The 23,294-nt window shown below is 42.7% G+C and overlaps 1 protein-coding gene across 4 annotated transcripts in view; it reads left to right on the top strand.

Moving 5' to 3' along the window:
• Positions 1-23,294, top strand: part of GLI3 (GLI family zinc finger 3) — a 254,815-nt gene that overhangs the window by 178,303 nt on the left and 53,218 nt on the right. For all 4 annotated transcript variants that reach the window (XM_036429808.2, XM_045578610.1, XM_045578609.1 and 1 more), the window contains 4 exons: positions 3,167-3,368; positions 12,675-12,888; positions 14,132-14,245; positions 15,707-15,847. In XM_036429808.2, the coding sequence (XP_036285701.1) occupies positions 3,167-3,368; positions 12,675-12,888; positions 14,132-14,245; positions 15,707-15,847 (671 nt within the window). The remainder of the gene's footprint in view (positions 1-3,166; positions 3,369-12,674; positions 12,889-14,131; positions 14,246-15,706; positions 15,848-23,294) is intronic.

Below are 23,294 nucleotides of genomic sequence, written 5' to 3'. Positions count from 1 at the left end.
CTGCCTCACAGTGCTGACTTTATCTTGCTTTGCTCGGTTATTAGGGCATTGAGAAAAGCATAATGAAGGGGTTGGGAAGTGCATACAGTACTAGATTCTTTCTCTCTAAAATACTTGAAATAACATTTGGTTAAACAGAGCATAAGAAGTGTACCCAGGAGTTAGCAGACTTTTCCAATAGCGAAGTTAAACCATTTAAAAAAATTTTGTTAAATATATTTCTTTATTGATTTCAGAGAGAAAGGAAGATGTAGAGAGATATAGAAACATCAGTGATGAGAAAAAATCACCAATCGGTTACCTTCATGTCCCCCACTGGGGACTGAGCCTGCAACCCAGGCACATGTCCTTGGCCGGAATCGAACCTGAGACCCCTCAATCTGCAGGCCAACACTCTGTCCACTGAGCCAAACTGGTCAGGGCCCATTTAAAACTTGCAGTGAAAGCACAGCTGCAGTAGCAAAGCCAAACTGGGATCCAGCAGGTCATGCAGGCCCTTTGTCACAGATCTGGACTCCTCGGTTGGCAAAAATCACAAGACTGTTTTCAGATGAGCAGCTGATTTTTTTAAAAATACATTTTTATTGATTTCTGAGAGGAAGGAGAGGGCGAGAGAGATAGAAACATCAATGATAAGAGAGAATCATTGATTGGCTGCCTCCTGCATTGCCCCCTACTGGGGATCGAGCCTGCAACCTGGCGTGGGCCCTTGACTGGAATTGAACCCGGGACCCTTCAGTGTGCAGGCCAACGTTCTATCCACTGAGTCAAACCCACTAGGGCAACACCTGATTTTTAAATGTGCCAATAGTGGGCATAGCTGGGTTCCAGCCAGCTTCAGTATAGAGCATTTTTGTGTTGCATTCTAGAATGAAGGCTGTTTTAATGGCTCTCATTCTACCTTTTGAGAGCTGAGTGACCTTAAAGGACAGGAGAGCGAGAGGTATCCCTACAAGGAACATGTTAGAGATGAGGACACCTGAAAAACAATACTGTTGATATTGGCGAAAACTGACTTATATTCCGTCTTGGAGGGAAAAACAGATTTCCTGGACCAGCCAGGCCGAGAGCAACCCCAGGGTCCTTGAAGGGATGAAGTCAGGCTCCGCCTGAGTCTGTCTGGCTTGGGAAGGTGTGAAGGGAATATAAGGACATTAGAGTTTTATAGCGTCAGCTGGTCTCCTTAAGTAGTTAGTGATTTAAATAATTAAAGGCATTTTAGAGATCAGCTCTTTCTAAAATGTCCTGTTACTTCTAAGTGTGCCATTGATCCCTGAGTCCCAGTAAGTCCAAGTGAGAAGGTTATCGTTGAGGATTGTCTGGAAGTTGACTTTACGTCCAGTTTGTCCTCGGAAATTTTTTGGAAGTGAAATGTATTTCTTCATTGAAAAATTTCTATATGATGAAATTAGCCTCTGGTAGTAAATGTTAAACATCTATATGTAAGGCAGATGCCATAATAAAACACTAAAAGGTATGTACATATTTGGGATTACTATTTTTGTACTAATGTGCCCTGAATCAGGTAATGAATCTATTCTAAATGAAGAAACTCAATTTTAAATATGCCTGAAAGAAAAATTTGAGTAGGTACCACATTTGTCATTTGAGTTGGTTTTCCAGTTTTATACTTGGGTGGTGGTACTAACTTACTAAGTTCCAGTTTGTGATTTATTTTTTGTTTACTGTAAAATATATCTCTATTTCTATAATATCTGTAGGGCCTTTTTATTCATCTATTCTATGTTATTGCATTAAAGCATGTTGGATTGTGGTCTTGTGTCAAGGTCCATCTCTGATGAGGAAAATACTCCATTGGGTTTTCCAGAGACCAAGTGCCTAGACTCCTTTATATAAAGAAGACTTAGCTTTTACTTATGTTTTCATAAGGAGGGTGTCATAAAATTGCCTTGTCCATCTAACTAGGAATCTCCATGCTATGACATAGAAATCCTCCATTGTTAGTTCAAAGTAATCATGTTTTATTTGCCATTATCTCCTGATCTTATGTTTTCTTTCTTTCATTAAACTTTATTTTGATGACACTGTAATATAAATGTAACCTTAGAAAAGGCGGGAGCGGGTCTGTGAACCACATGCATAGCTATGCCCTGAGTTTTAGATCTTGAATATCTACCAAGCTGAAGGTAAATGGGCATTTATTTTTTTTTATCTCTCCAGTTAAGAAGGATTAACAAGTTGGCATGCCTTTACATTGTGACTTGTTCACCTACAGATTAGAATTTCATTGGTGGGATCTTTTTGAAGGTGAAACATTCTAATGTAGATAATTAATAAGTCCAGAGAATTAAAATAGACTTATCAAATCTCATTATAATGCCTACTGGGGTTGTACAGACAAACTACATCCCCAAATTTTAAACGTTTCTTGGGACTCATGTTGTTGTTAGGCTATAGGGAGTTTAGGGCAGGGTTCCTCGATTTTAGCACTCTTGAGGCCAGACAGTTTATTGTGGGGAGCTGACCCACACATCATGGGGTGTTCAGCAGCATCCCTGGCCTCTTCCCACTAGATGTAAGTAGCACCCCATGAGCTGTGATAAGCAAAATGTCTCCAGATGTTGTCATTTGACCCCTGGGGACAATATTGCCCCCCAATTGAGAAACCATTAATTTGGGTAATATATTTAGCAGTTGCTTTAAGAAATAAATCAGATAACTACAGGCATTGTGGGGAAGCGAGTATATAACCAAGCTGGATCTGTTATCTTAGGATACTTTAACTCACTTTTCCTTTGGCTCATTGCCTTAAAGCGATGCGTGTTGGGCGGGTGGTGTGTGTTGTGTAGCTGTGGGAACCACTGTCTTTGTTGCTTGTGGTGAATTAATGACGGGAATATCTAAGCAGCCATCAGCTTCATAAATCACTAGAAATGAGAGGGATAACACATAAAAGTCTTTCCCTTTTGTTTAGCAATTTATCATTTTGCCTACACATTAATAAACAGAGCTCCCCTGAGGTAAGCCCTTGGAAGATAAATATTTCTCCCTAATTTCCTCAATTGTAGCCAGTAGATCACAAGTGGGAGGAGAGGTACTTGTCATCGGAAGTTGCCACTTCTTACCCTTCATTTCTTCCTCGCAGGCGAGCGGCAATAAATAACGGGTACGGCAGGTAATCGGGTTCTGTTTTGTTTATTAACAGGCACCAGGTTCCCCAGCCCCAGGCTGTCAGCCAGGCCAAACCGAAAACGCACGCTGTCTATATCACCACTGTCCGATCATAGCTTTGACCTTCAGACCATGATAAGGACGTCTCCCAACTCCTTGGTCACAATTCTCAATAATTCCCGCAGCAGCTCTTCAGCAAGTGGCTCCTATGGTCACTTATCTGCAAGTGCAATCAGGTATGTATTTTCCCGAAGCTGTTACGTGTTTTCTTTAATAAAATATTAGCTCTGGACTGCACCTGGATTTGCAGAACTGGCTGCCGGTGAGGACGGATACAGCAGCGTGACATGAGGCCTGACCCAAGAAGCAGATCAAAGGTCACTATGCTGAATTCCAGATCCAATTATTGGGCCCAGAATATTTTTTTCTGTAGACTTTTAGTCAGTAGCCCATATATAGAAATAGTAGTTATTTAGTTATGATGAAATTCATTTTATAAAGACTATGAATAGGGCAAATCTTTTTATCCCAGCCCCTGTTATTGATTATAGTTCTGTAGTGGAAAAACTGACTTCATACCTGGTTATTAGAAATAGTTTTTTCTCTGCTAATTCCTGTCCCTAGAAATTAAACTGCCATTGGAAGAGGTGTTTCAAATGGCCCTCATTTCCTGCAGGGCAAACATAAATAGAATAAAGAAATTAGTAACACATTCATTTCTCACTTTCAGTTTAATGGCTAAAATGAAGATGGTTTCATATCCTTAGTAGTTTTAGGTCTGGCACGGCCAGGATAGAGACCTCAGTGCCATTGAGAGCTCTGTGCCCAGAGCTATGTCAAAAGCAGAAGTCAGTGTGGGTTTCTGTTTTCAGCACTGACCAGCTCTGCCTGGTAAGCGGGGGGCAGGTTGTGTTTTCTGCTTCATGTAGCATCAGCCCTTTCCAACAACAGGAGTGAGGACATACCTGGCAGGTCCATTGCCACTTCCTGAGGCAGAATAGGAATGAGCTTGGCCTCCAAAGCAAGGTGGTTCTGCACCCTTGCTGTAGTCTACACCTTGTTGTATGTTGAAGAGACAATGCAAAAGTGAGTTGGGGGGGGGGGGAGATACTGAGTAATAGAGGGATACAGCGCCAAATTACCAATGTCCTCAAAGCTCTCTGAGAGCATCTTCTAAGGATCACAAGACAACCTTCTTTCCCCCCAGGGTCAGTGAAGGTGATTGATCTTAACTAAAAAAGGTAGTTTTCATTTATTCCCAGATGTGGTCATTACTTTCATATATTACTTCATTCAATCAGTTATTTGTTCCCCAAATACTTAACTGCATATTCATCTGTGTGCTTGTCACTGGGCTGGTCGTAAATGAGAGACATGGCTGGCGTCCCCACAGAACCCACAGTAGGGAGGAGCTTCCGGTCAGACATGAATGAGTGAGTGGAGCAGGTGAGGCCCTGAGTGGGAAGTGTGATGGATGAGGGGCCGTCAGCAGCCCAGGGCTTCCGATGGCAGTCAACACAGGGAAGGCTTTACTTACACCAAAACACAAGGTTGGAGGTGGGCAGGGACCAGGCTGTACACTGTGCCCTGGACCACGGATCCAGGAACAGGAGGCTGCATTGTTTTTGGGGTGAGGGGCTGATGCTCGGGGAGGTTAGTGGGCTGAAGCAAAGGCACTCAACTACTTATGGGGCAGAATCTAGTGAATCTAACTTTGAACTTCCTCTTTATTTTTTTATTGTTGACACTGTTGCACATGTCCCCCACCCCTGCCCTTTGCTCATCTCCACCCAGCCCTCCACCTTTCCCCCCATCTGGCCATCATCGCACTGTTGTCTGTGCCCATGGGCTGTGCGTAGATATTCTGTCGCTAATCTCTCCACCTTCTTTCTTTCTGTTCCCCAGGCCATACTTCCTTCTCTCTTGACTGAAAGGATTGGCAGGAAATACCATTTACAACAGAGAAATAGTATCTGATGATGTTTTTAAAGATTATGTTATGCTTGTACTAATGTGGTTTTCTTAACCAATGCTTCAAGGCAGGTCTCATTGGAGAAATCTTTATAATCCTGGAGGGTGTGCCTGCTGGGCTGTTGAGTGGCAAGTAACTTTTACAGCCTTTAGAACACTCTGCTCATGTAAAACCCAATGAATTTCTGTCTAAAGCATCATTCAAAAAGTGTGTTTCTCAGTGAAACGTTCGGGTCGTCCTTGTGTTGTGAGCGTACAGGCCTTTGTGTGCTCATTATGTCTGTTGAGACTGCCTGTTTTCCTAGGATATGTTGTGCCTGGTAACTTTCATGGATGGAAGTGGAAGCCTTATTTATTTATTTGTTCTTTTCAGGTATCAGCACATGCACGTCAAGCGTGTCCCTAACTTACCCATACACCAATAATAATAGCTGTCCGCCCATTCTCTGCAAAACTGGAAAGAACTGGCCTTACTTTGAATGGCAGTGGCTGTGCCATAAATTCCACAGCTGTAACCAGAAAGTGGATGGCCTCATTAGTACAAAGCCAGAGAGTTGGTTTAGATTAGAATTTTTCTCCTCGCCCCTTCCCCCACCCCCTTCCTCTCTCTACTCCTCTTGAAGTCGGTTTCTTAGATTATGGGGCCTTCATGTTCTCCCGGTGTTGCCTGTTGCCTGATTTCACCTCCGAAGCTGGTTTCATGAGCAAACCATTGGGAGAGAGATGAGATACTGAAAAGTAAATGTTGGCATTGGATCCTTCAGCTACAGAAAACAGGCTTTTTCTGCAGCATGAAGCTTCTTATCATGCCCTGACCTACAGTGATACATCAAAAAAGGGTCGCGTGAGTTTCTTTTAAGGGTGTTTTAAAAATTCACATCTGAATGAAATTTAACAACCAGGGTAATTGAAAAAAAATATTTTTATAGCTAGAGTTGATTTTACATTTAAAACTAGACATTTTTTTAAGACTCCAGAGGGGCCACATATTCTTTACGCTTCCCCTTGGGTAGGAGATGGCGCCTCTGTGGGGGGGCCTTCCCAGTCCTGCCTACTTCTGGCTCTGCTATGGCCTAGTTCTTGGGCCTGGTCAGCTTGGTCAGGCCTACCCTGTCATGTTGGGGTTCAAGAGATGAACCAGCAAACCGATGATCCTCTCTTTTGAAGCAAATATAAAAAAATGTGGGAGTATTTACTCAGTTACCACGGCCTCCCTCACCCTTTCTCCACATGTAGTGCACATTAATGCAAAGGAACCCTAGCACCTCGACTCGGTGGAAGTGAGATTTCCATGGCAACTCTAAGGGGAAAACTATTATCTTAAAGAAGCGTTAAAAATGCCATGTGGATTGAAGTCATTAAACTATAAAATCGAGCCTTTCACCTTTAAGTGTGCAGTGGCTGGGTGATCCAGCCTCTTGCCATGTTTCTTATAGTTGCTCAGTTTGTTTGTTTTTAATTTGTATTTGAAAACAGACCTCTTCAATACTGTAATCAACGCTCTTTACTCTTCCCACATAAGGGGCTGCAGCAGGCCAAATTATGCTGCTGCGGTTCTTGTGCATTAAGTTACCCAGCATAGTCCCTCCCTTCCTGCCCGCTCCACATATGGAATTCCCAAAGTGATTTTTAAACACATTATGGTCTTGTTCCATGTGCTATTTTAACTGGGTTTTATTTCTTTGACTCTGGATGACTTTGAAGTGCCTATGTACATAGTAGGGCTGAATAAATGTTTAATTATTTTCTAATATATGAACTGTTAAGTGTCCCCACTTAGATATCATTCTAGGAATTAAATAGAGATTTTATTTTATTTACAGATTGACCACAAGGGTTTCTGTACTAATGTTGAACTCACATCACTTCCTTGGTTGGAAAAAAATAATGTTTCTTGTCAAAGTCAAATGTGATTAGAGACTTCAAAGTTTTATGTATTGATGTCAATTAATACATAACTTTCCAGCTACAAATAATTATTTTACAACATGGACATTTAAATGAGATGTATGGAAAGTACTCGATTAAAACTTGCTGAATTAATGAATGATACAGTATGTGGATTTGATGGCATTTATTGTAGTTACATAGCATCCTTACTTTCTACTTATACCCCAGATTTTAACCTAATTGGGGATAATTGTTGAGATCCCAAGACGGAAATTATCTAGGCAAGTGAGGTGTTACAGTGCTCTTAACTGTGATATTAAGAAATAGAATATATCAAAACTTTCTTAAAAGATTCAGAGTTTGGGAATTTGAATTTTAAATCTTTGGAAGTAGAACAACTGGCTCCCACTCTCTTTTAACTAATCTCTGAGCTAAATTTGAAGGGGGAAGTGACTGTGAGTAGTTATCTTGACTTAGATGTGCTCAGAAAGAACTCTGTGCTGTGACGCCACAGGCAGGGGGATGCCTCTTTAAAGTATTCTATCAAACAAAAATCTGTAACCATTCATCTGTCCTGAGGGATACAAATTATATTTGGTGATGAGGGTACCACACACATAGTCAGGGATCTGAAATCCACCTTTTTTTTTTCTTCTCTAAAAAAAATAAAGGGCAAATTCGCATTTGGGTTAATTTATACTAGCTTTATAAATGTTGTCTCTGAAGAGTGTTTTTAAAAAGGTTTTACAAGGAACACTAGTGTCTAGAAGCTCTTCCAGTATGGCTGTTCAGCGTATCTGTGTGGGACGTTGGGGGCACGTGTGCACATTATAATGCTCCGCACTCAGGACTGTTGAACCCTAGTTCCTCAGACCTCTCGGAACTTGCCACTTCTTTTTCTTTTTCTCCGTAACACTTGCTTTTGGATTGTTATCCTTGGAGACCTGGGACCATCTTAGTGCATTGTTAGGAAGGTCTGGGCCACCTGACACTTTCTTTCTAGAGATTTTACGGTCTAGACATAGATTAACAGTCATAAGTCACATTCTTACAAATGTTTGTGTTTTTTAAGTTATCCCATCTTTCATGTAGTCATGTAGAAAAGAAGTGAAAACTATAAAAATAGTTTTCTGAATTATGCTTTATAGAATGTTGAGTGAAGAGAATTTAGAAGCCAGAATATAAAGTCAATCTGTACTTAAGCGACCCATAAGGAAGAATAGGGTGAGCGGAAGTGCAAGCTCTGATAGACCTACCTGTAGGCTAGACTCGGTCCTTCTTTCAAGGAGACAGAGATTTTGACAAATTTTCAACAGTACCAATACTCTATAAATCTAGAGAGTTATGGAATAAGTGCATGAACCCTCTAGGAAAATTTTTTAGGGCTTCTAAAGATATAATTTACTTTTTAAAAATTCTGACCTCTGTAATCAACAAAATTTATATCAGCTGCTGAGGTTCTGTAGAAAGAAGTGAATCTAGACACGAGCTTTGTTTTATGTAATACTGTTTTGCAGACATGCTGTCAAATTGTACTTTTCAGAGAGAAAAAAGTTTTTCTTTGAAACACAATTCTGAGTGTGGTAGACAAAATAATGACTTCCAAAGATGTGCATATCTTTTTAAATATATATATATATATATTTATTGACTTCAGAGAGGAAGGAAGAAGAAGGAGAGAGAGAGAGAAACATTAGTAATGAGAGAGAATCATTGATTGGCTGCTTCTTGGATGCCCCACACTGGGGATCGAGCCTGCAATCCAGGCATGTGTCCTGACTGGGAATTGAGCCATGACCTCCTGGTTCATAGGTCGACGCTCAACCACGTCAGCTGGGCAAGATGTGCTTGTCTTAATCACTGGAACCCATAAACCTTACCTTTGGTGGTGAAAGGAATTTTGTGCCTGCGATTAAGTTAAGGATTTTGAGATGAGGAGGTTATCCTGAAGTGTTCAGGTTACCCTAATGAAACCATAAGGATCCTTATAATATGGAGACAGAAGGTGAAGGTCAGCCGAAACCGGTTTGGCTCAATGGATAGAGCGTCGGCCTGCGGACTGAAGGGTCCCAGGTTTTATTCCAGTCAAGGGCATGTACATTGGTTGCAGGCACATCCCCGGTGGGGGGTGTGCAGGAGGCAGCTGGTCGATGTTTCTCTCTCATCGATGTTTCTAGCTCTCTATCCCTCTCCCTTCCTCTCTGTAGAAAATCAATAAAAAATATATATATTTTTTAAAGAAGAAGGTGAAGGTCAGAGGGAGAGGAGACGGTCAAAGCCATGTGGGACTACGGAGTCCAGGTTGCCAACAGCCTGTGGGAGCTGGAAGAGGCAAGGTGCCTATAGACTCCAGAGGAATGCAGCCCTGCCGAGCTGTTGGAGACTGACCCCAAAGCTGTGAAATAATAAGCGTGTGTAGTTTCAAGCCACTAAGTTAGCGGAAATTTGTTTTAGTGGCAACTGGATATTAATACGTTGTGAGAGCAGTTTAGTCACTCTTCTCAGAGTTGAGTGCCCGCTATGTGCCAGGCAGTGTTCCAGGCACCGGGGGTCACAGGGGTCAGCAGGGAGCAAGACTGAGCAGCCGCTAGTGCCCCCTCCCACCCCCCACCGCACTTAGACCTTACATTACTATGAGAGTGCCTTGTGCTGCTGTGAGAATGAAAGTGTCAAACAATAGAAAGTGATTGGGCCACGCGCTGCAGAGGGGCTCATTTCGTTGTGTGCGTGGGAGCGGGGCACTGGTCTCTGGGGGCCTCTCTGAGGAGGTGACATTTAAGCTAAGAGCAGAGTGATCAAAAGGAAGCAGCCGTGCTGACTTCCAGAAGGACAGACACAGCAAGTACTGTGTGCAGAGCGACTCAGGAGGCAGAGCTTCTTAGGATGACAGCTCCCCAACAGTTAGGGCCACAGAGCAGGAAGTCCTCGAGGTTCTTTGCATACACATGGGAGGGGGGACCTCCTTGCCCAGCCACTGCCCACCCTCTGCTGCTTCCTAACAGAACTTGGTCCAGAACCCCACTGTCTGCTCTGAGAGCGGGAGGAGCCTGGGCTCTCAAAACCGTGCCCTGATGCTGTGACAGTCAACAATGTCTCTTCCATGATCACATTCTAAATAGCCTTTGTAATCTCAGCACCTTGAGGAGCCAACGGCAGCACCCGCCCTTCTGGTCTGAGCCCAGGCCTCCTCCCGCTCTCAGAGCAGACAGTGTCTCACGAAGGGGACGTTTTCTGTTGCTGGCTTCTTAAGAATAAACAGCGAGAGCTGAAAATCACCCGTTCCTTCTGTACGTTCTCTATCTCTTGGAATCTTACCAGTTGACATGGGTTTTAGAGAATGTTTATTCCTGTCACCTGGCTTTACCAGCAAAATAGCAGCCCAGAAAGAGAACATGGCCCAAATGTGTTGTGAGCTTTTGCATCCCTTTCCTGTGTGTCTTCGGGAGTCCGAGAAGGTGCAGCTCAACATGACTGGCTTTCGTCCTGTTCTTTCATCTTCTCTGCTGCATCTTTCGAAAAGTAAAACTACTCACCCTGTTTGGCCACTCATTGTAAAATGAGTGCAGTTTCTGCCTTGTGAAAAGTATTATTTAATAGTCTTGATTCTTCATTAGGTCCTGACTTTTTGAGCCCCCAAATATCCTGCCTTCTAGAATTAGAATAAGTGACCGCAGGGGCCCCATCCCAAGCCCCCTTCCTCTGCCCCACCCCCCACCGCCGATAGCATAGGCTCCGGAAACTCTGGACAGGTGTATGGAGATTTCTGCAAAGTCTGTGTTAAATTGGAAATGTATGTATGAAGGGGTCTTTTTTGTTTTGTTTTGTTTTGTTTTTTAAATGAATAGAGTAAGGTAGTTACACTTGGTAATACCCATTCACCAAAAGGAAAGGGTGTGTGTTAAATCATTGTGTTTTTTGATGAATGGCTTGTACACTGAAAAATAAATTGGACAAACTGGCATAGAGCTCAGTGAACATGAAATCAGCTATTAGAAGAAAGCTTGTGAACAAATTCTGAGGCAGATATGCATCTTTTGATTAACGCCCTATCAATCATCCGCACAGCTACCTTCGCTAAGTCTTGCTGTAATCATTCATGGTTGCTTTCGGAAACACTGGCAGAAACTATAGTGCTGCAGAAACGGAATATTATTACTGATTTCTCCCTAACTTACTGTGAACAATGACTGTTTTCACCATGTTTCTGCTTTCCTTTATTACAGAAATAGAATACAGAATGAAAGGAGAATTCCTCCCAGCCTGGTGAAATTCTCCTAGGGTATTCTTAATGATATTCGGCTTAAATGGGCAAGCTATTGTAATGTGAGGTTCTCTGAAGGAATAATAGTAATGTAATCCCATTGAAGTCGCCTTTTATAGATTGTAATCAAATGGGCAAAATGTGGAGTCACATTAATGAACAGAGTATATCTTCAAAATTATTGCTTAAAGTTGTTGAAATGGTTTGAATTTTGTTATCATAATTATTATATTCTCTGTTAATGTGCTTAACAGCAATAGTAATTAACCCACCAGATTGTAAATTTGCATGAATTCTACCTCTGACATTATAAGAAATCCTGATTCTTCCTGAGTATTATACAGCAGGATGGGGGAAATATATATATATATAGAGAGAGAGATACATATTTTTTTCCACTGATTGTTTTTCAAGAAAGACATTTTCATGAATGCACTTATAATTTTTACGTGCTTTTAAGCCATTGACAAAATTCCTCAAGGGCACTTCGTTCTCTTAAGAGGATTTGATTCCTAAACTACGCTGGCATGGAAGATAATTTGGCACTGCCTACAAGTCTTTAGGAAATAGCACTGTTTCCGAAAACTTCTGCAGCCTGGGAAATTCTGTGGCATAATAAAGCGGTGACAGGCATTAGCATGCATAATGGGCTTTAATAGACATTTAATGCTGTTTAACTGGGAGAGGGAGCTGTTCCCTCCCATTGGAATATTCCTCCATCAGAGCCCATTGATCACCGATTGCGCCCAGGAGAGGTTAATCCATCAGCTTCCGTAACCAGACGGCACTGATGGAAGTCCTTTAGGTGGCATTCTGGATGAACCAAGCTCTCCATCTTTGCAAACAAATGAGTGATATGACAAGCGCGGTGTTCAAAACACATTTAACCAATTGATTTTCTTTCCTCTTGTAATAAGATCGGGAGACGTATGAAAGCGCACAGCGTGAGCCAAGATTAAAGGCGTTGCTCCATGCACAGGAACATATGGGATGGAGAGCCAATAAAAGGACTATAAAGCTTGTAGTCACCCATTCTCTCTCTCTCTTTATATATATATATATATATATATATATATATATATATATATATATATATATATATAAAGTTTGTTATTGCAATAAATAGCTGTTATTGAGCTCTTGCCTTTTGTTTCGTTTTACTGGATCTTATTTCAGGTGTGTGTGTGTGTGTGTGTGTGTGTGTGTGTGTGCGCGCGCGCGCACACAGGCGTGTCCTGCCATCTTTCTCTTGGAAGTTCTCAAGATGTTTGGCAGCCATTGTTTTCACCTTCTAGTGTAAACAGACGGACCTGGTATGATTTGAGGTGGTCCAGCCAGCTGTCAGGTGTCCACAGGGGCTGTTGCATCGGTCCCCAGGCTCCGTGTAATGGTGGTCTCCCACTCTTCGTTTCTCCCGCAGCCCTGCCCTGAGCTTCACCTACCCTTCTGCGCCTGTGTCGCTCCACGTGCACCAGCAGATCTTAAGCCGGCAACAGAGCTTAGGCTCGGCCTTCGGACACAGCCCTCCGCTCATCCATCCTGCCCCAACATTCCCAACACAGAGGCCTATTCCTGGGATCCCCACGGTTCTGAACCCTGTCCAGGTCAGCTCTGGCCCTTCGGAGTCCTCACAGGTGAGAGAGAGACAGCTCGATGAGCTGGTCGGTCTTTGTAGAGGAGAGCTGTGCCACCGCGCTGGCTCTTCATGGGCACAGTGCCCTGGCCTCCTCAGCACTTCCCTACTCCATGCAGCCTGTCTTGCAAACTCAGGGCTGTGGTCTTCTGGCTGAATGAATATGCAGTGTATGTGCTCCTCCAAAAAACAGCAGCTTCTTCCACCAGTGGAAATGTGGCTGCTTGATGAGGCTTCACTCTGAGCCGGTGCTGTCTGTACCCCCCCTTAATAGAAATGCATTCGGGAATGTGTGGCTCTCATTTGGCCACAGTCCACAGGCGCTTAACATTGTGTGATACTCCAGAGTACGAATAAAACTGTTCTTTTCTCCACACGGATCATGCCGAGAGACGCTTCTGATGCCCTAATTGAAGAACTTGGCAAACAGTTCGTATTGGTTTCCTACCCTCCTCACAGCTTTGTTCCTTTGGAACCTGTTAAAGTCCAGGCCCTAGTTCCATTCTTCTAGCTTTTTTTAACTATTTTTTATTATTATTTTCTTTATATGGTAAGACATCATTGATTTATTTTTTTAATATATTTTTATTAATTTCAGAGAGGAAGGAAGAGAGAGAGAGAGAGAGAGAGAGAGAGAGAGAGAGAGAGAGAGAGAGAGAGAAACATCAGTGAAGAGAGAGAATCACATTGATTGGCTGCTTCCTGCATGCCCCCCACTGGGGATTGAGCCTGCCAACCAGGGCATGTACCCTTGACTAGTATCAAAAACCTCAGGTTGATGCTCTATCCACTGAGCCAAACTGGCCATGGCTACTCTTCTAGCATTTGAAAGTCTAGGGCTGTGGTCGGCAAACTGCGGCTCGAGAGCCACATGCAGCTCTTTGGCACCTTGAATGTGGCTCTTCCACAAAATACCATGGCCTGGGTGAGTCTGTTTTGAAGAAGTGGCGTTAGAAGTTTAAGTTTAAAAAATTTGGCTCTCAAAAGAAATTTCAATTGTTGTCCTGTTGATATTTGGCTCTGGTGCCTAATGAGTTTGCCGACCACTGGCCTGGGGAGTTTATACTCATAAAACTAGGAGCTCTCTCCTGAATGTATTTTCTGTTACCATGGTGTTGGAACATCATCAGAGTTGTTCCAGTGCCATACAAGCCTGTTTCTCTCAAGTTGCAGGTTTTAGCAATGGTCCTGCTCATTGATTACAGCCTACTTTTTGTCTCTGTTTCTGCAACGGTGACCGGCAGAACAAGCCCACGAGCGAGTCTGCGGTGAGCAGCACTGGCGACCTGATGCACAACAAACGATCCAAGATCAAACCGGATGAGGACCTCCCCAGCCCGGGGCCTCGGGGCCAGCAGGTGAGGCGCCTGGGCTCTGCACTTGGCGGAAGGCCAGCTACAGAAATGGACTCAGTTTATTTTTCTGGCTCAGAAGCAAACACAACAAGTGCAGGAAGCTGTGTGAGGTATAAACTATGGTTCGTTGAGTAAGTGGTTGGGTTTATGTGTTGCTGACCATCGATGTGACCGGGCTTCAGTCCCTAATCTTCATCTTGGGCCTGAATTTTGAGTTCCTGGTCCTAAACCATTACTAGCTGGGCAGAGCTAGTGATGTTCTCTATACCAGTCATGTTTTTATTCTCATTTTGCCACTTCCCACTTGCCAAGAGAAACTGGGAAACAGGGAGGGATCAGGCACAACCAACCTATTCTAAGGCTACTTAGATTCCAGTCCTTTACTCCAATCCTGAAAGGCTGGGGTTCTCTGAGCCTCGTTTTAAGAGGTGTTTCTCACCTCCTGGGGTCCCCAGGCCTGACACAGGGAAGAGGTCAAGGAATATTGATTCCCAGAAATAGGGGTTGGACAAGAATCTGGACATCCACAGAATCTGGATCTTGTTATGGCTAGGCCGCTTGAGCCCAAACCTCAGGCCAGGTCTTGCAGCCCACATTTTTGTTTTAGTGACAAGCTCTTTGAAAATAGAATGAATGGGTGTCGTTGGTTCTGAAATTCATCCTTTTGCATTTTGCTAGTCAATATCCTTTCTGGTCACACCTCAATGCTTATGTAGTTTTTCTCATCTAGCCCCAAATTAGAACTCGAATCTACACACCTAATTGTCTCCCAGAATTCTAGAAATTATTTGTATTTAAATTGCTACAAAGCTGCTTAAAAGACTAGGAAAGACTGTACCCATCCCTTCCCCCCCAGTCCCCAAGCATTAGATGCCATGGTTCTGGGGCAGAGAGTGCATCATTGGACATCAGAAGTTGAACCAAGAAGACATTATTCCTATAAAATTCACAAAGTGCCTCTCTTAAGAGCAGCCCCCAAGGACAAGGAAAGCAGAACTAGAATTACTGGTAATCATTTTCCTGGATTCCAAAATATGAGAATAAACAAATTAATATACTGAAAAGAATTTAACCAAAAGAGAAAGACTGGTCTTTTGGGTAAAGATGACATCACCTAGTTTAATTGCTTCTCTTATGGGATGACATTTTTGGTTGTGTTTTTTTCACCGTTGTTCAAGGATAGCGGAATTTGCCTCAACTTCTTATCAATATTGTGGTCTGGACTGTTGTCCTTAATCAAAGTGAATAATCTCTGAAGGTGTGTTTGATTACTCTGAAAAAATACACAGAAATGATTCCATATGTTTGACTTCTTCCATTCACAAAAACTAATTAACAGACCCTGGACTGTTTATTTTCACCGAAAAATTTGCATCCGGAGGAAAACATCCAAATCAAGTTTTTGTCTTTTTCTTTTTTCATTGTCTAATTTTTTTTTTCTTCTTTCTTTCCCTCACCTATCAGGATCAGCCGGAAGTAACCACCCTGGTGAAGGAGGAAGGGGACAAAGATGAAAGCAAGCAGGAGCCTGAAGTCATCTATGAGACCAACTGCCACTGGGAAGGCTGCACACGGGAGTTTGACACCCAGGAGCAGCTGGTGCACGTAAGTGAGAGAGAGATTTGCCAACTGGGCTTTCCAACTACGTGACCTTTCTGCGGAATCAGCTTCCCTGACCCTGCCCTGCGTCGAGTTTCTTAGCTAACAGTGTTCCGAACTGGAGAGCCCTTTATGACTTTCTGAGAATAAAGAGAACTCGGAGCCCCGGTGCTTGACCTGTGCAGTCAGCTAAAGCTTAGTGTAAAATCCAATAAAGTCTTCAATAGAGAAGTGTAATGACTCTGATCCTGTAAGTCAGAGAACACTATTTTGAGTTAGTGACTTGGATGATTATTGAGTAATAGTACACTGGACATGAATTATTATTAACCTTTAACTAAGTTTGAGTCTCCTCTCCAAGAGTAACAACAGAAAAAAAATTGTAGAAGTGGGGGATTCCTTTTTTTTTTTTTTTTTTTTTTTTCTTCCCTCCATTTTACTTTCCTCTCCCAACCCCTCAGCACCTCAGGAATCTCCCATTGTTTTATGCAGCAATTAGTACTGTGTGTGAGATAGGTGGATGCTTCAGGCAAGCCATTAGCAATTTCTTGACTTGAGGCCAACCCTTATAAGCCTAATAGTTCCATGGAAAAAGAGATGTGTATTGTGCAGTGATGTGGATTGTGCTTAATGATGTCTGCTTTTGAGAGCTGTAGCATGGTCCCATTGAGAACTACACCTTCTCTTGCCATCCCAGGCTCTGAAATCTTTTCCTCTATTCCCCTGTGTACTGTTTCAAATACTGCAGCCCTCCCCACCCAGTTCTCATACCTGATAAGCCACGTGTCCTTTGCCAGTGTTTCATTTTATTTGGCATTTTTCTCTCAGGCTTGCAGAGTCTCCCAGGCAAATGTGACCAGGAGCAATGGAGATGGAAGGGCTTTTAGAAAATCAAGGAAAAAAGAAGAGGTAGCACACATGCTCAGTGCAGAAAGACAGGGCCCTGTGGAAGCATGGAGGATGGTTTACTAAGTGTGGCAGTTTCCTAAGCTTTTAATCTGATGGGAAATCTGACAGGACAGCTTTTGTTTCGACTCCCTAACCTCCATATGCACACTCACCCTCTTTTCTTCTCTAGTAACTTTTCATTTTTCAGTGATCCATGGCTCTTGGTAACTCTCCTCCATTTCACCACTGAAATGATCAAATTCCTCACACATCCCACATGCCTGATGGGCAGCTCAATGAGCCTTTGAAGTGTGTCTTCTGCACCGTGGCCCGTCCTGGGGAATCTGTTTCACACATTGCAGTTACATTATCGTGTTAAATGTATGATTTGCCGGTTTTGCGATGGGTTATGTACAGATTGTTTTTGGGGATTTAACATGACCTCAGCAGGGTTATTCCCCCTGACCCCCTTGTGTCTTTTTCAATCCTGTCTCCTCGTAATGGTATAGGAAGAATTATAGATTTCTCAGCATAGCAAGAAACCAGAAAAATCAGATGGTTTTAATTAAGGTATATTTCCAAATTTTTCCATGAACTTCATTTATTTTTTTTCCTCTTTAATTTGATGCAAGTGTTACTTTTAAGCCAAGCCTGATTTAATGGCCCTTTATTCTTGCTGACTGTTTTTAATGGAAACCACAGACATTGTCATACGAAAGGGGGGAAAGAGGTTTTGAATTTTTATTTTAATCTGGAGAAATATTCCCCAAAAGGAGAGTGTGCCAAGAACACTCTGAGCGATATAATGAGTGCCCGATGTAAATGAGGGGATTGTTCCGGTAACAACTGCCATCAGAACCTAGACACTGGCAGTGTTGGTTAAAATGTCCTTGTGAGAGACGCCCCCGTCTCCTGGCTCCTTGTCTGTGGATAAGTCGCTGTAGTTCTCAAGGAGTGCTGTGACTGTGGGTCAGCCGTTTTCAAATCGAAATGAAATAAGAGCCTAACTTTCAATAGGAGCCTACCTTTCAAAGGGAATTGTGGTGGCTCAGCCAGTGTGGCTCAATGGTTGAGGGTCAACCTTTGAACCAGGAGGTCGTGGTTCGATTCCCGGACATGGCACATGCCCAGGTTGTGGGCTCGATTCCCAATGTGTGGTGTGCAAGAATTACCTGATCGCCGAGTCTCTCATCATTGCTGTTTTTATCTCTCTTCCCCCTTCATCTCTGAAATCAATAAAAATATATTAATAAAATGAAATAAAGGGAATTTGTGCTGACTAGAGGCCAGCACAAACTTAAACTTTGTGCTGCCTACTGAACAGGAAGGCTATTTCAAACCAGTGAATATAGCAGGTTTTTGTATTTCATCTTAGTGGTGGAAGGTTTTAGGCAGTGATGCTGTTTCTAACAGATCTGAGTAGTTTTAAGGGAAGGTTGCTTATACTATCAATTAAATGACCACCATGTTTTCTGTTTTATTATAAACACATGAATGAATACAGTAATTTAAAAAAAAAATTCCAAATAGCTAGAAGAAATTCATCTCAGAATTAGAAGGAAAGTTAATATATTATCTTAGTGACATTAATTTTAGTCTGATAAATTATATGATTAAATAAACTTGTTGAGTGAATTAAAATTGGTAACTGACAACAGCATAAAGATATTAGTTTATATTACTTATTTGCTACCTTTTTACTTGTGATGTGAAGTGTGAAGATTCCAAATCCGTGTCTTTAAACTGATTTTACTTTGCATTACATAAAAGCACCTTCATACTCCTGAGTGTATCTGGTAGCATTTACAGTGGCTTGGTGCATAGAATAGGTGCTTTATTTTTTGTTAAATGAGTAGATACTTCAAGTTTGCCTAATTATGGTACTTTGATGGTAAATGGAAATAATATCGCTTGCAAAAGCCACTTTTTTTTTTTTTTTTTATAACAGGAAACATTAACAGGTTTCGTTCTTATGGCTTCCCTTGGCGAGAGGACATTCTTTGAATTAGTTGAATTTTCATGGTACATACAACCAAGAGGCAAGGTGTTAAACCATTCTGATGCCCTGCCATATTTATAGCCATGGCCCATTCTTTTTCCCCCTCGTACAGTTAATAGAAAGATTCATGATTCTTCATGGTTGTCTATCTAGTGTCTGACAGTCCCGACTGCCTGCTAAAGCAAGTCACTATCTATAATTGATATCCTTCTGTGGAATAGGGTGCCGGCTGCAATTGAAGGGCTTTGCTGAAAGCTCTTAAATCCTGACAAGTTCTCCCCTTGTTCTGGTTCAGTCGCTGAGCTGCACGGTTGGAATTCCAGAGTCATTTGAACTTAGTGCAAAAGGGAGACATGTGTTTCACATTAGCAAATCACAGAGTTGAAGGAGAATTAGGGAATTGGCTGACTCTGCCCGCCAGGTAGTCTCATTTCCAGGGTAATGCACTCCATGTTCTCTTGAAAAGATTACCTTGTCCCATTACTGTCCGAACAGATGGGCTAAATATTGCCTTTCCCTTCTCCTCCTCTTTATTTCAAGGCCCTGTCTTTCTCCCAATTGTGTGTGTATGCTACTTTTGCTGTGGGGTCTTTATCTCTGGATGTTTAATTAATTTCTCTTCCCAGCAAGATCATTATAATTGGGTTTAGTTACTCTCAAACTAGTATTAAAACTGTCATAAATGTACTTCTATGCCCAGAAGCTATAAAGATAGATATACATTTTTATTAAGTAGGTTTGTGTTGTAGTTTGTTCCTCTCTTGGTATCAGTTAAAATAGCAGGCAACAAGAATGTGAGATATACAGAACAAATCTTAATTAATTTAAAGTACCTTTAATTAAGACTGCATTTATTACTGATTTGTTAAGATGCAGGCGCTGTCTCTTCCCATGACACCTGAAAGCACATATTCTAACATTCCCAAATAAATGGAAAACCCACATTTTTACATCAATCCTAAGTTGTTTGGACCCTCTTTTTGCTGTTGTGCATTATATATTACAAAAGTCATGAATCTTACATTTACATTTGTTGAATAAGCTGCTCTCAAAGTATTATTTCTATTTTGTGTGATTGGGTTGAGCTTTCGTTATTCAGCAAAACAACTCAAATCTGTCTTCTGGCCTGGCTTCTCACAGGTGCAAGGGCTTTCTGATTCTTGCCTGTCCCTCTTGTGTTAATCCTGTCCTGCCAGTCACTGCATCTTGGGTGAACGAGAATCTGAATTGCACACAGCATGCACACACATTAGTCTCAGATTCTTGGAAACTGGCCTGCTTTGTTTTTGAATGACACTGTGTATATACCACAGGTGTTTTGAGAGGCTTTTTATAAAGGAGAAAGGGAATAAATGTGAAGAATGTGCACCTCATTGTGGGTCGCCACTGCTGAGTGGTTAGTTATACTTGAAAACATGGGTGCTAGGATCTGAAAGACTAAGAATTGTATAATCACAGTGCCTAATGCCACCTGTTTGATGCATTGCTGCAATTCCTTGCCCTCTATTTCTAACCCTCTCTATTGGTTTAAGAAATAACAAATTATCCTACCTAATAAGAGAGTAATATGCAAATTGACCATCACACCAAGACACAAGATGGCCACTGCCATGTCTTCAAAGATGGCTGCCCCCATGTGGACACAAGATGGCTGCCACAAGATGGCCTGCAGGGGAGGGCAGTTGTGAGAAATTAGGGGTGACCAGGTCTGCAGAGGAGAGCAGTTGCAGGGGGAACCAGACCTGTAAGAGAGAGCAGTTGGAGTAACTAGGCCTGCAGAGGAGGGAATACCAGGCCTGCAGGGGTGGGCAGTTGTGGGCGATCAGGCCAGCAGAGAGGTCAGTTAGGGGTGATAGGGCCAATAGAGAAGGGAAGTTGGGGGAGACCAGGCCAGTAGGGGAGGGCAGTTGGAAGGGGGGGGGGGGGAATCAGGCCCACAGGGAGGGCAGTTGGGGGCAACCAGACCTGCAGGGGAAGGCAGTTGGGGTTGGGGGGGGAGGCCTGCAGGGGAGGCAGTTAGGGGTGACCGGGCCAGCAGGGGAGGGCAGTTGGGGAGAACCAGGCCTGCAGGGTAGGGCAGTTGTGAAGCGGGGGGGAAAGGAGGGGGAGACCAGTTCTGCAGGGGAGGGCATTTGGTGGGGACCAGGCCTTCATGGTAGAGCAGTTGGGGGGGACCAGGCCAACAGGGGAGGGCAGCTGGGAGCCAGCAGTCCTGGATTGTGAGAGGGATGTCTGACTGCCCATTTAGGTCGGATATCCCTCAAGGAGTTCCAGATTGGAGAGGGTGCAAGCTGGGCTGACATCCCTCAAGGGGTTCCAGATTGGAGAGGGTGCAAGCTGGGCTGAGGGACAGCCCCATGCATGAATTTCATGCACTGAGCCTCTAGTAAATAAAAATTTCTTTCCAAGGGTCTTTAAAAGGTCAAATTATTTTTTAATAGTTTTATTCACTGCACCATGCCCAGCAGAATGGCTGTGGCTATTCCACTGTACAGGTTTGTGTCTCTCGGCAGTGGGGCTGGATGGCAAAGAACGTGAGTTGTGGGTACATCAGCCCCAGCTTAAACTGGCTGGTATTTCAGTCTCTGAATTCCTTCCTCCACTTTCAAGCATGGTGTCAGAATTCACTATTTTGTACATCGATTAACCACCTACTTGGATTTTAAATGCTTTCATGTGCTGTGAATTTTGACCTCTAAAATCATGCTGAAGTTGCCTTTATTGAAAGAATACAGTTATAATCACCATTGCTACCATTTGAAAGCAAATTCTATACATTGGCAGCATGAAAATGAAGGGCTTTCTTTTTAATAGCGTAGAGATTCAGATTAAAAAAAAAAGAGAGAGCACATCTAATCTGTGAAGAATTGATGCATCCTGGCAAACAAGGGGGAAAGTTAAGATGTGGCGAAGACATTATTTTCGTATTAATATCATGATCCTAAATTTGCATTTTAAATGTTTTCCATCTGATTTTGATCCCTGTGTTAAAGTTGCATTGTATATCCTTACCTAAGAGAAAATCGAGTCTAAGATGTGATAGGGGTCTCAGATACGATGCTAAAATTAGTTTTGTGTGCACATAAGATGTAAAACGAACGAGTGGAGATTTTGATCTTATTTTCCCTACATGGAGTTAATAGTTAATTTACTTCAATTATTTGGAAATACTGCATGTAAAAATATAGACTATGAACTACCAACTTCAAAGCCGTTCTTTGACAATTGTGCCTCAAGGGTCACTTTAAAAAAAAACAAAAAAAACTTACAGACTAAATTGCACCTGCAGAAATCGTTCCCATAAAGACACTCGGGAGATTAGACTGAGCGGAGGCCTTGGAGGGCTGTGTGGTCCACCACTGAAAGCCTCCAGGGCCACTGGAATTCTGAGTGGCAGCTCCCTCTCTGCTCTGACCCTCAGGATGGCCTCCCTGGAACTGTTTGACCCTTTAGAATGTTATTTTCTCACTTATCATACTGTGAAACAGCCGTGAAAATAAATGCTGTCCCCAACATCGAAGGCCAAACGGAGATCACATGCAGCCGGCCTAATGAGAAACAGACAGAGGGCCTACGAGACTTCATCTCTTTGTTTTATGTATTTGTGTGTTGCAGGGTTGGGTGAGGGAGGGGAGGGGAGTGGTACTGTTCGGTTTTGTGGCTTCTGCATGTTAGTTCTAAGGTTTGTTTAATAGTCATTGTTGCCGGGCTGGGACATGCTCTTAACTGAAGCAGAGGCCCCCATTCTGCTCCCCAGTCTGTGTCTGTCTGATGGGTTTTGGCCAAGGCATTTCGCCTCCTTGGTCCTCGGTGTTAGTAAAAGCTAGTGAAGGATTTGAGTTGGATAGTCCTCAGGATAGGGATGGTAAACAGATTTCATCTTAAGGGCCATCTTATTGGCTGGCAGTCACCTGGAGTTCTGTGATGAGCTCCCCTCCGCACCCCCCCACTCCATTTCAGCCATGGAGCTGGGGTGGGGATGTGCAGCCAGTAATTGATGGATGCCTCCAGGTAGGGTTTTGAAGAGGTAGATATTTGCCATCTCTTTCCCAGGCTCTAGTCCAACCCTGCAGATTAAGTGCCCTCCAGAATAATTGTGGTTAATTTACCTAGGGGGGTGGAGGTGGTATATTAATTACTTTGGGTAATAATTGAATGATTAAAATGTTCCCTTTATTGTGTGCCTTAACACCCTAAATGAAAAGTAACAAATCAATATTTTGAATAGGATATATCTATTAGTACAGAGTAATTAGTGGCTTAGTTACTTCCTTAAATTTGCGGAGCTGTTTTATACCCCCTGAAATGTTTCATGGTATGTGTCCCCTGAAACATTTAATCAAACTCTTCATCCAAGTAACTGTTTCTGCTATTTGGGGAGGATTTTCCTATCAAAAGCTTATTGATTGGTTCTGAGTGGTACTTTAGGTGAACTTTAAGAATCTGCCAAAATTAGTCCCATTGGATAGTCTTTATAGACGCACTTTATACAAAGGGATTGGGCTGCATACTTTGTTGACATGTAGCTGCCTATAGCAGATCTGGCTGGCAGGATGTGCTCTCTTG

This window comes from Pipistrellus kuhlii, unplaced genomic scaffold (assembly GCF_014108245.1).
Source record: "Pipistrellus kuhlii isolate mPipKuh1 unplaced genomic scaffold, mPipKuh1.p scaffold_m20_p_10, whole genome shotgun sequence".
NCBI lineage: Eukaryota > Metazoa > Chordata > Mammalia > Chiroptera > Vespertilionidae > Pipistrellus > Pipistrellus kuhlii.
This window is presented reverse-complemented; position numbering and strand designations above follow the sequence as displayed.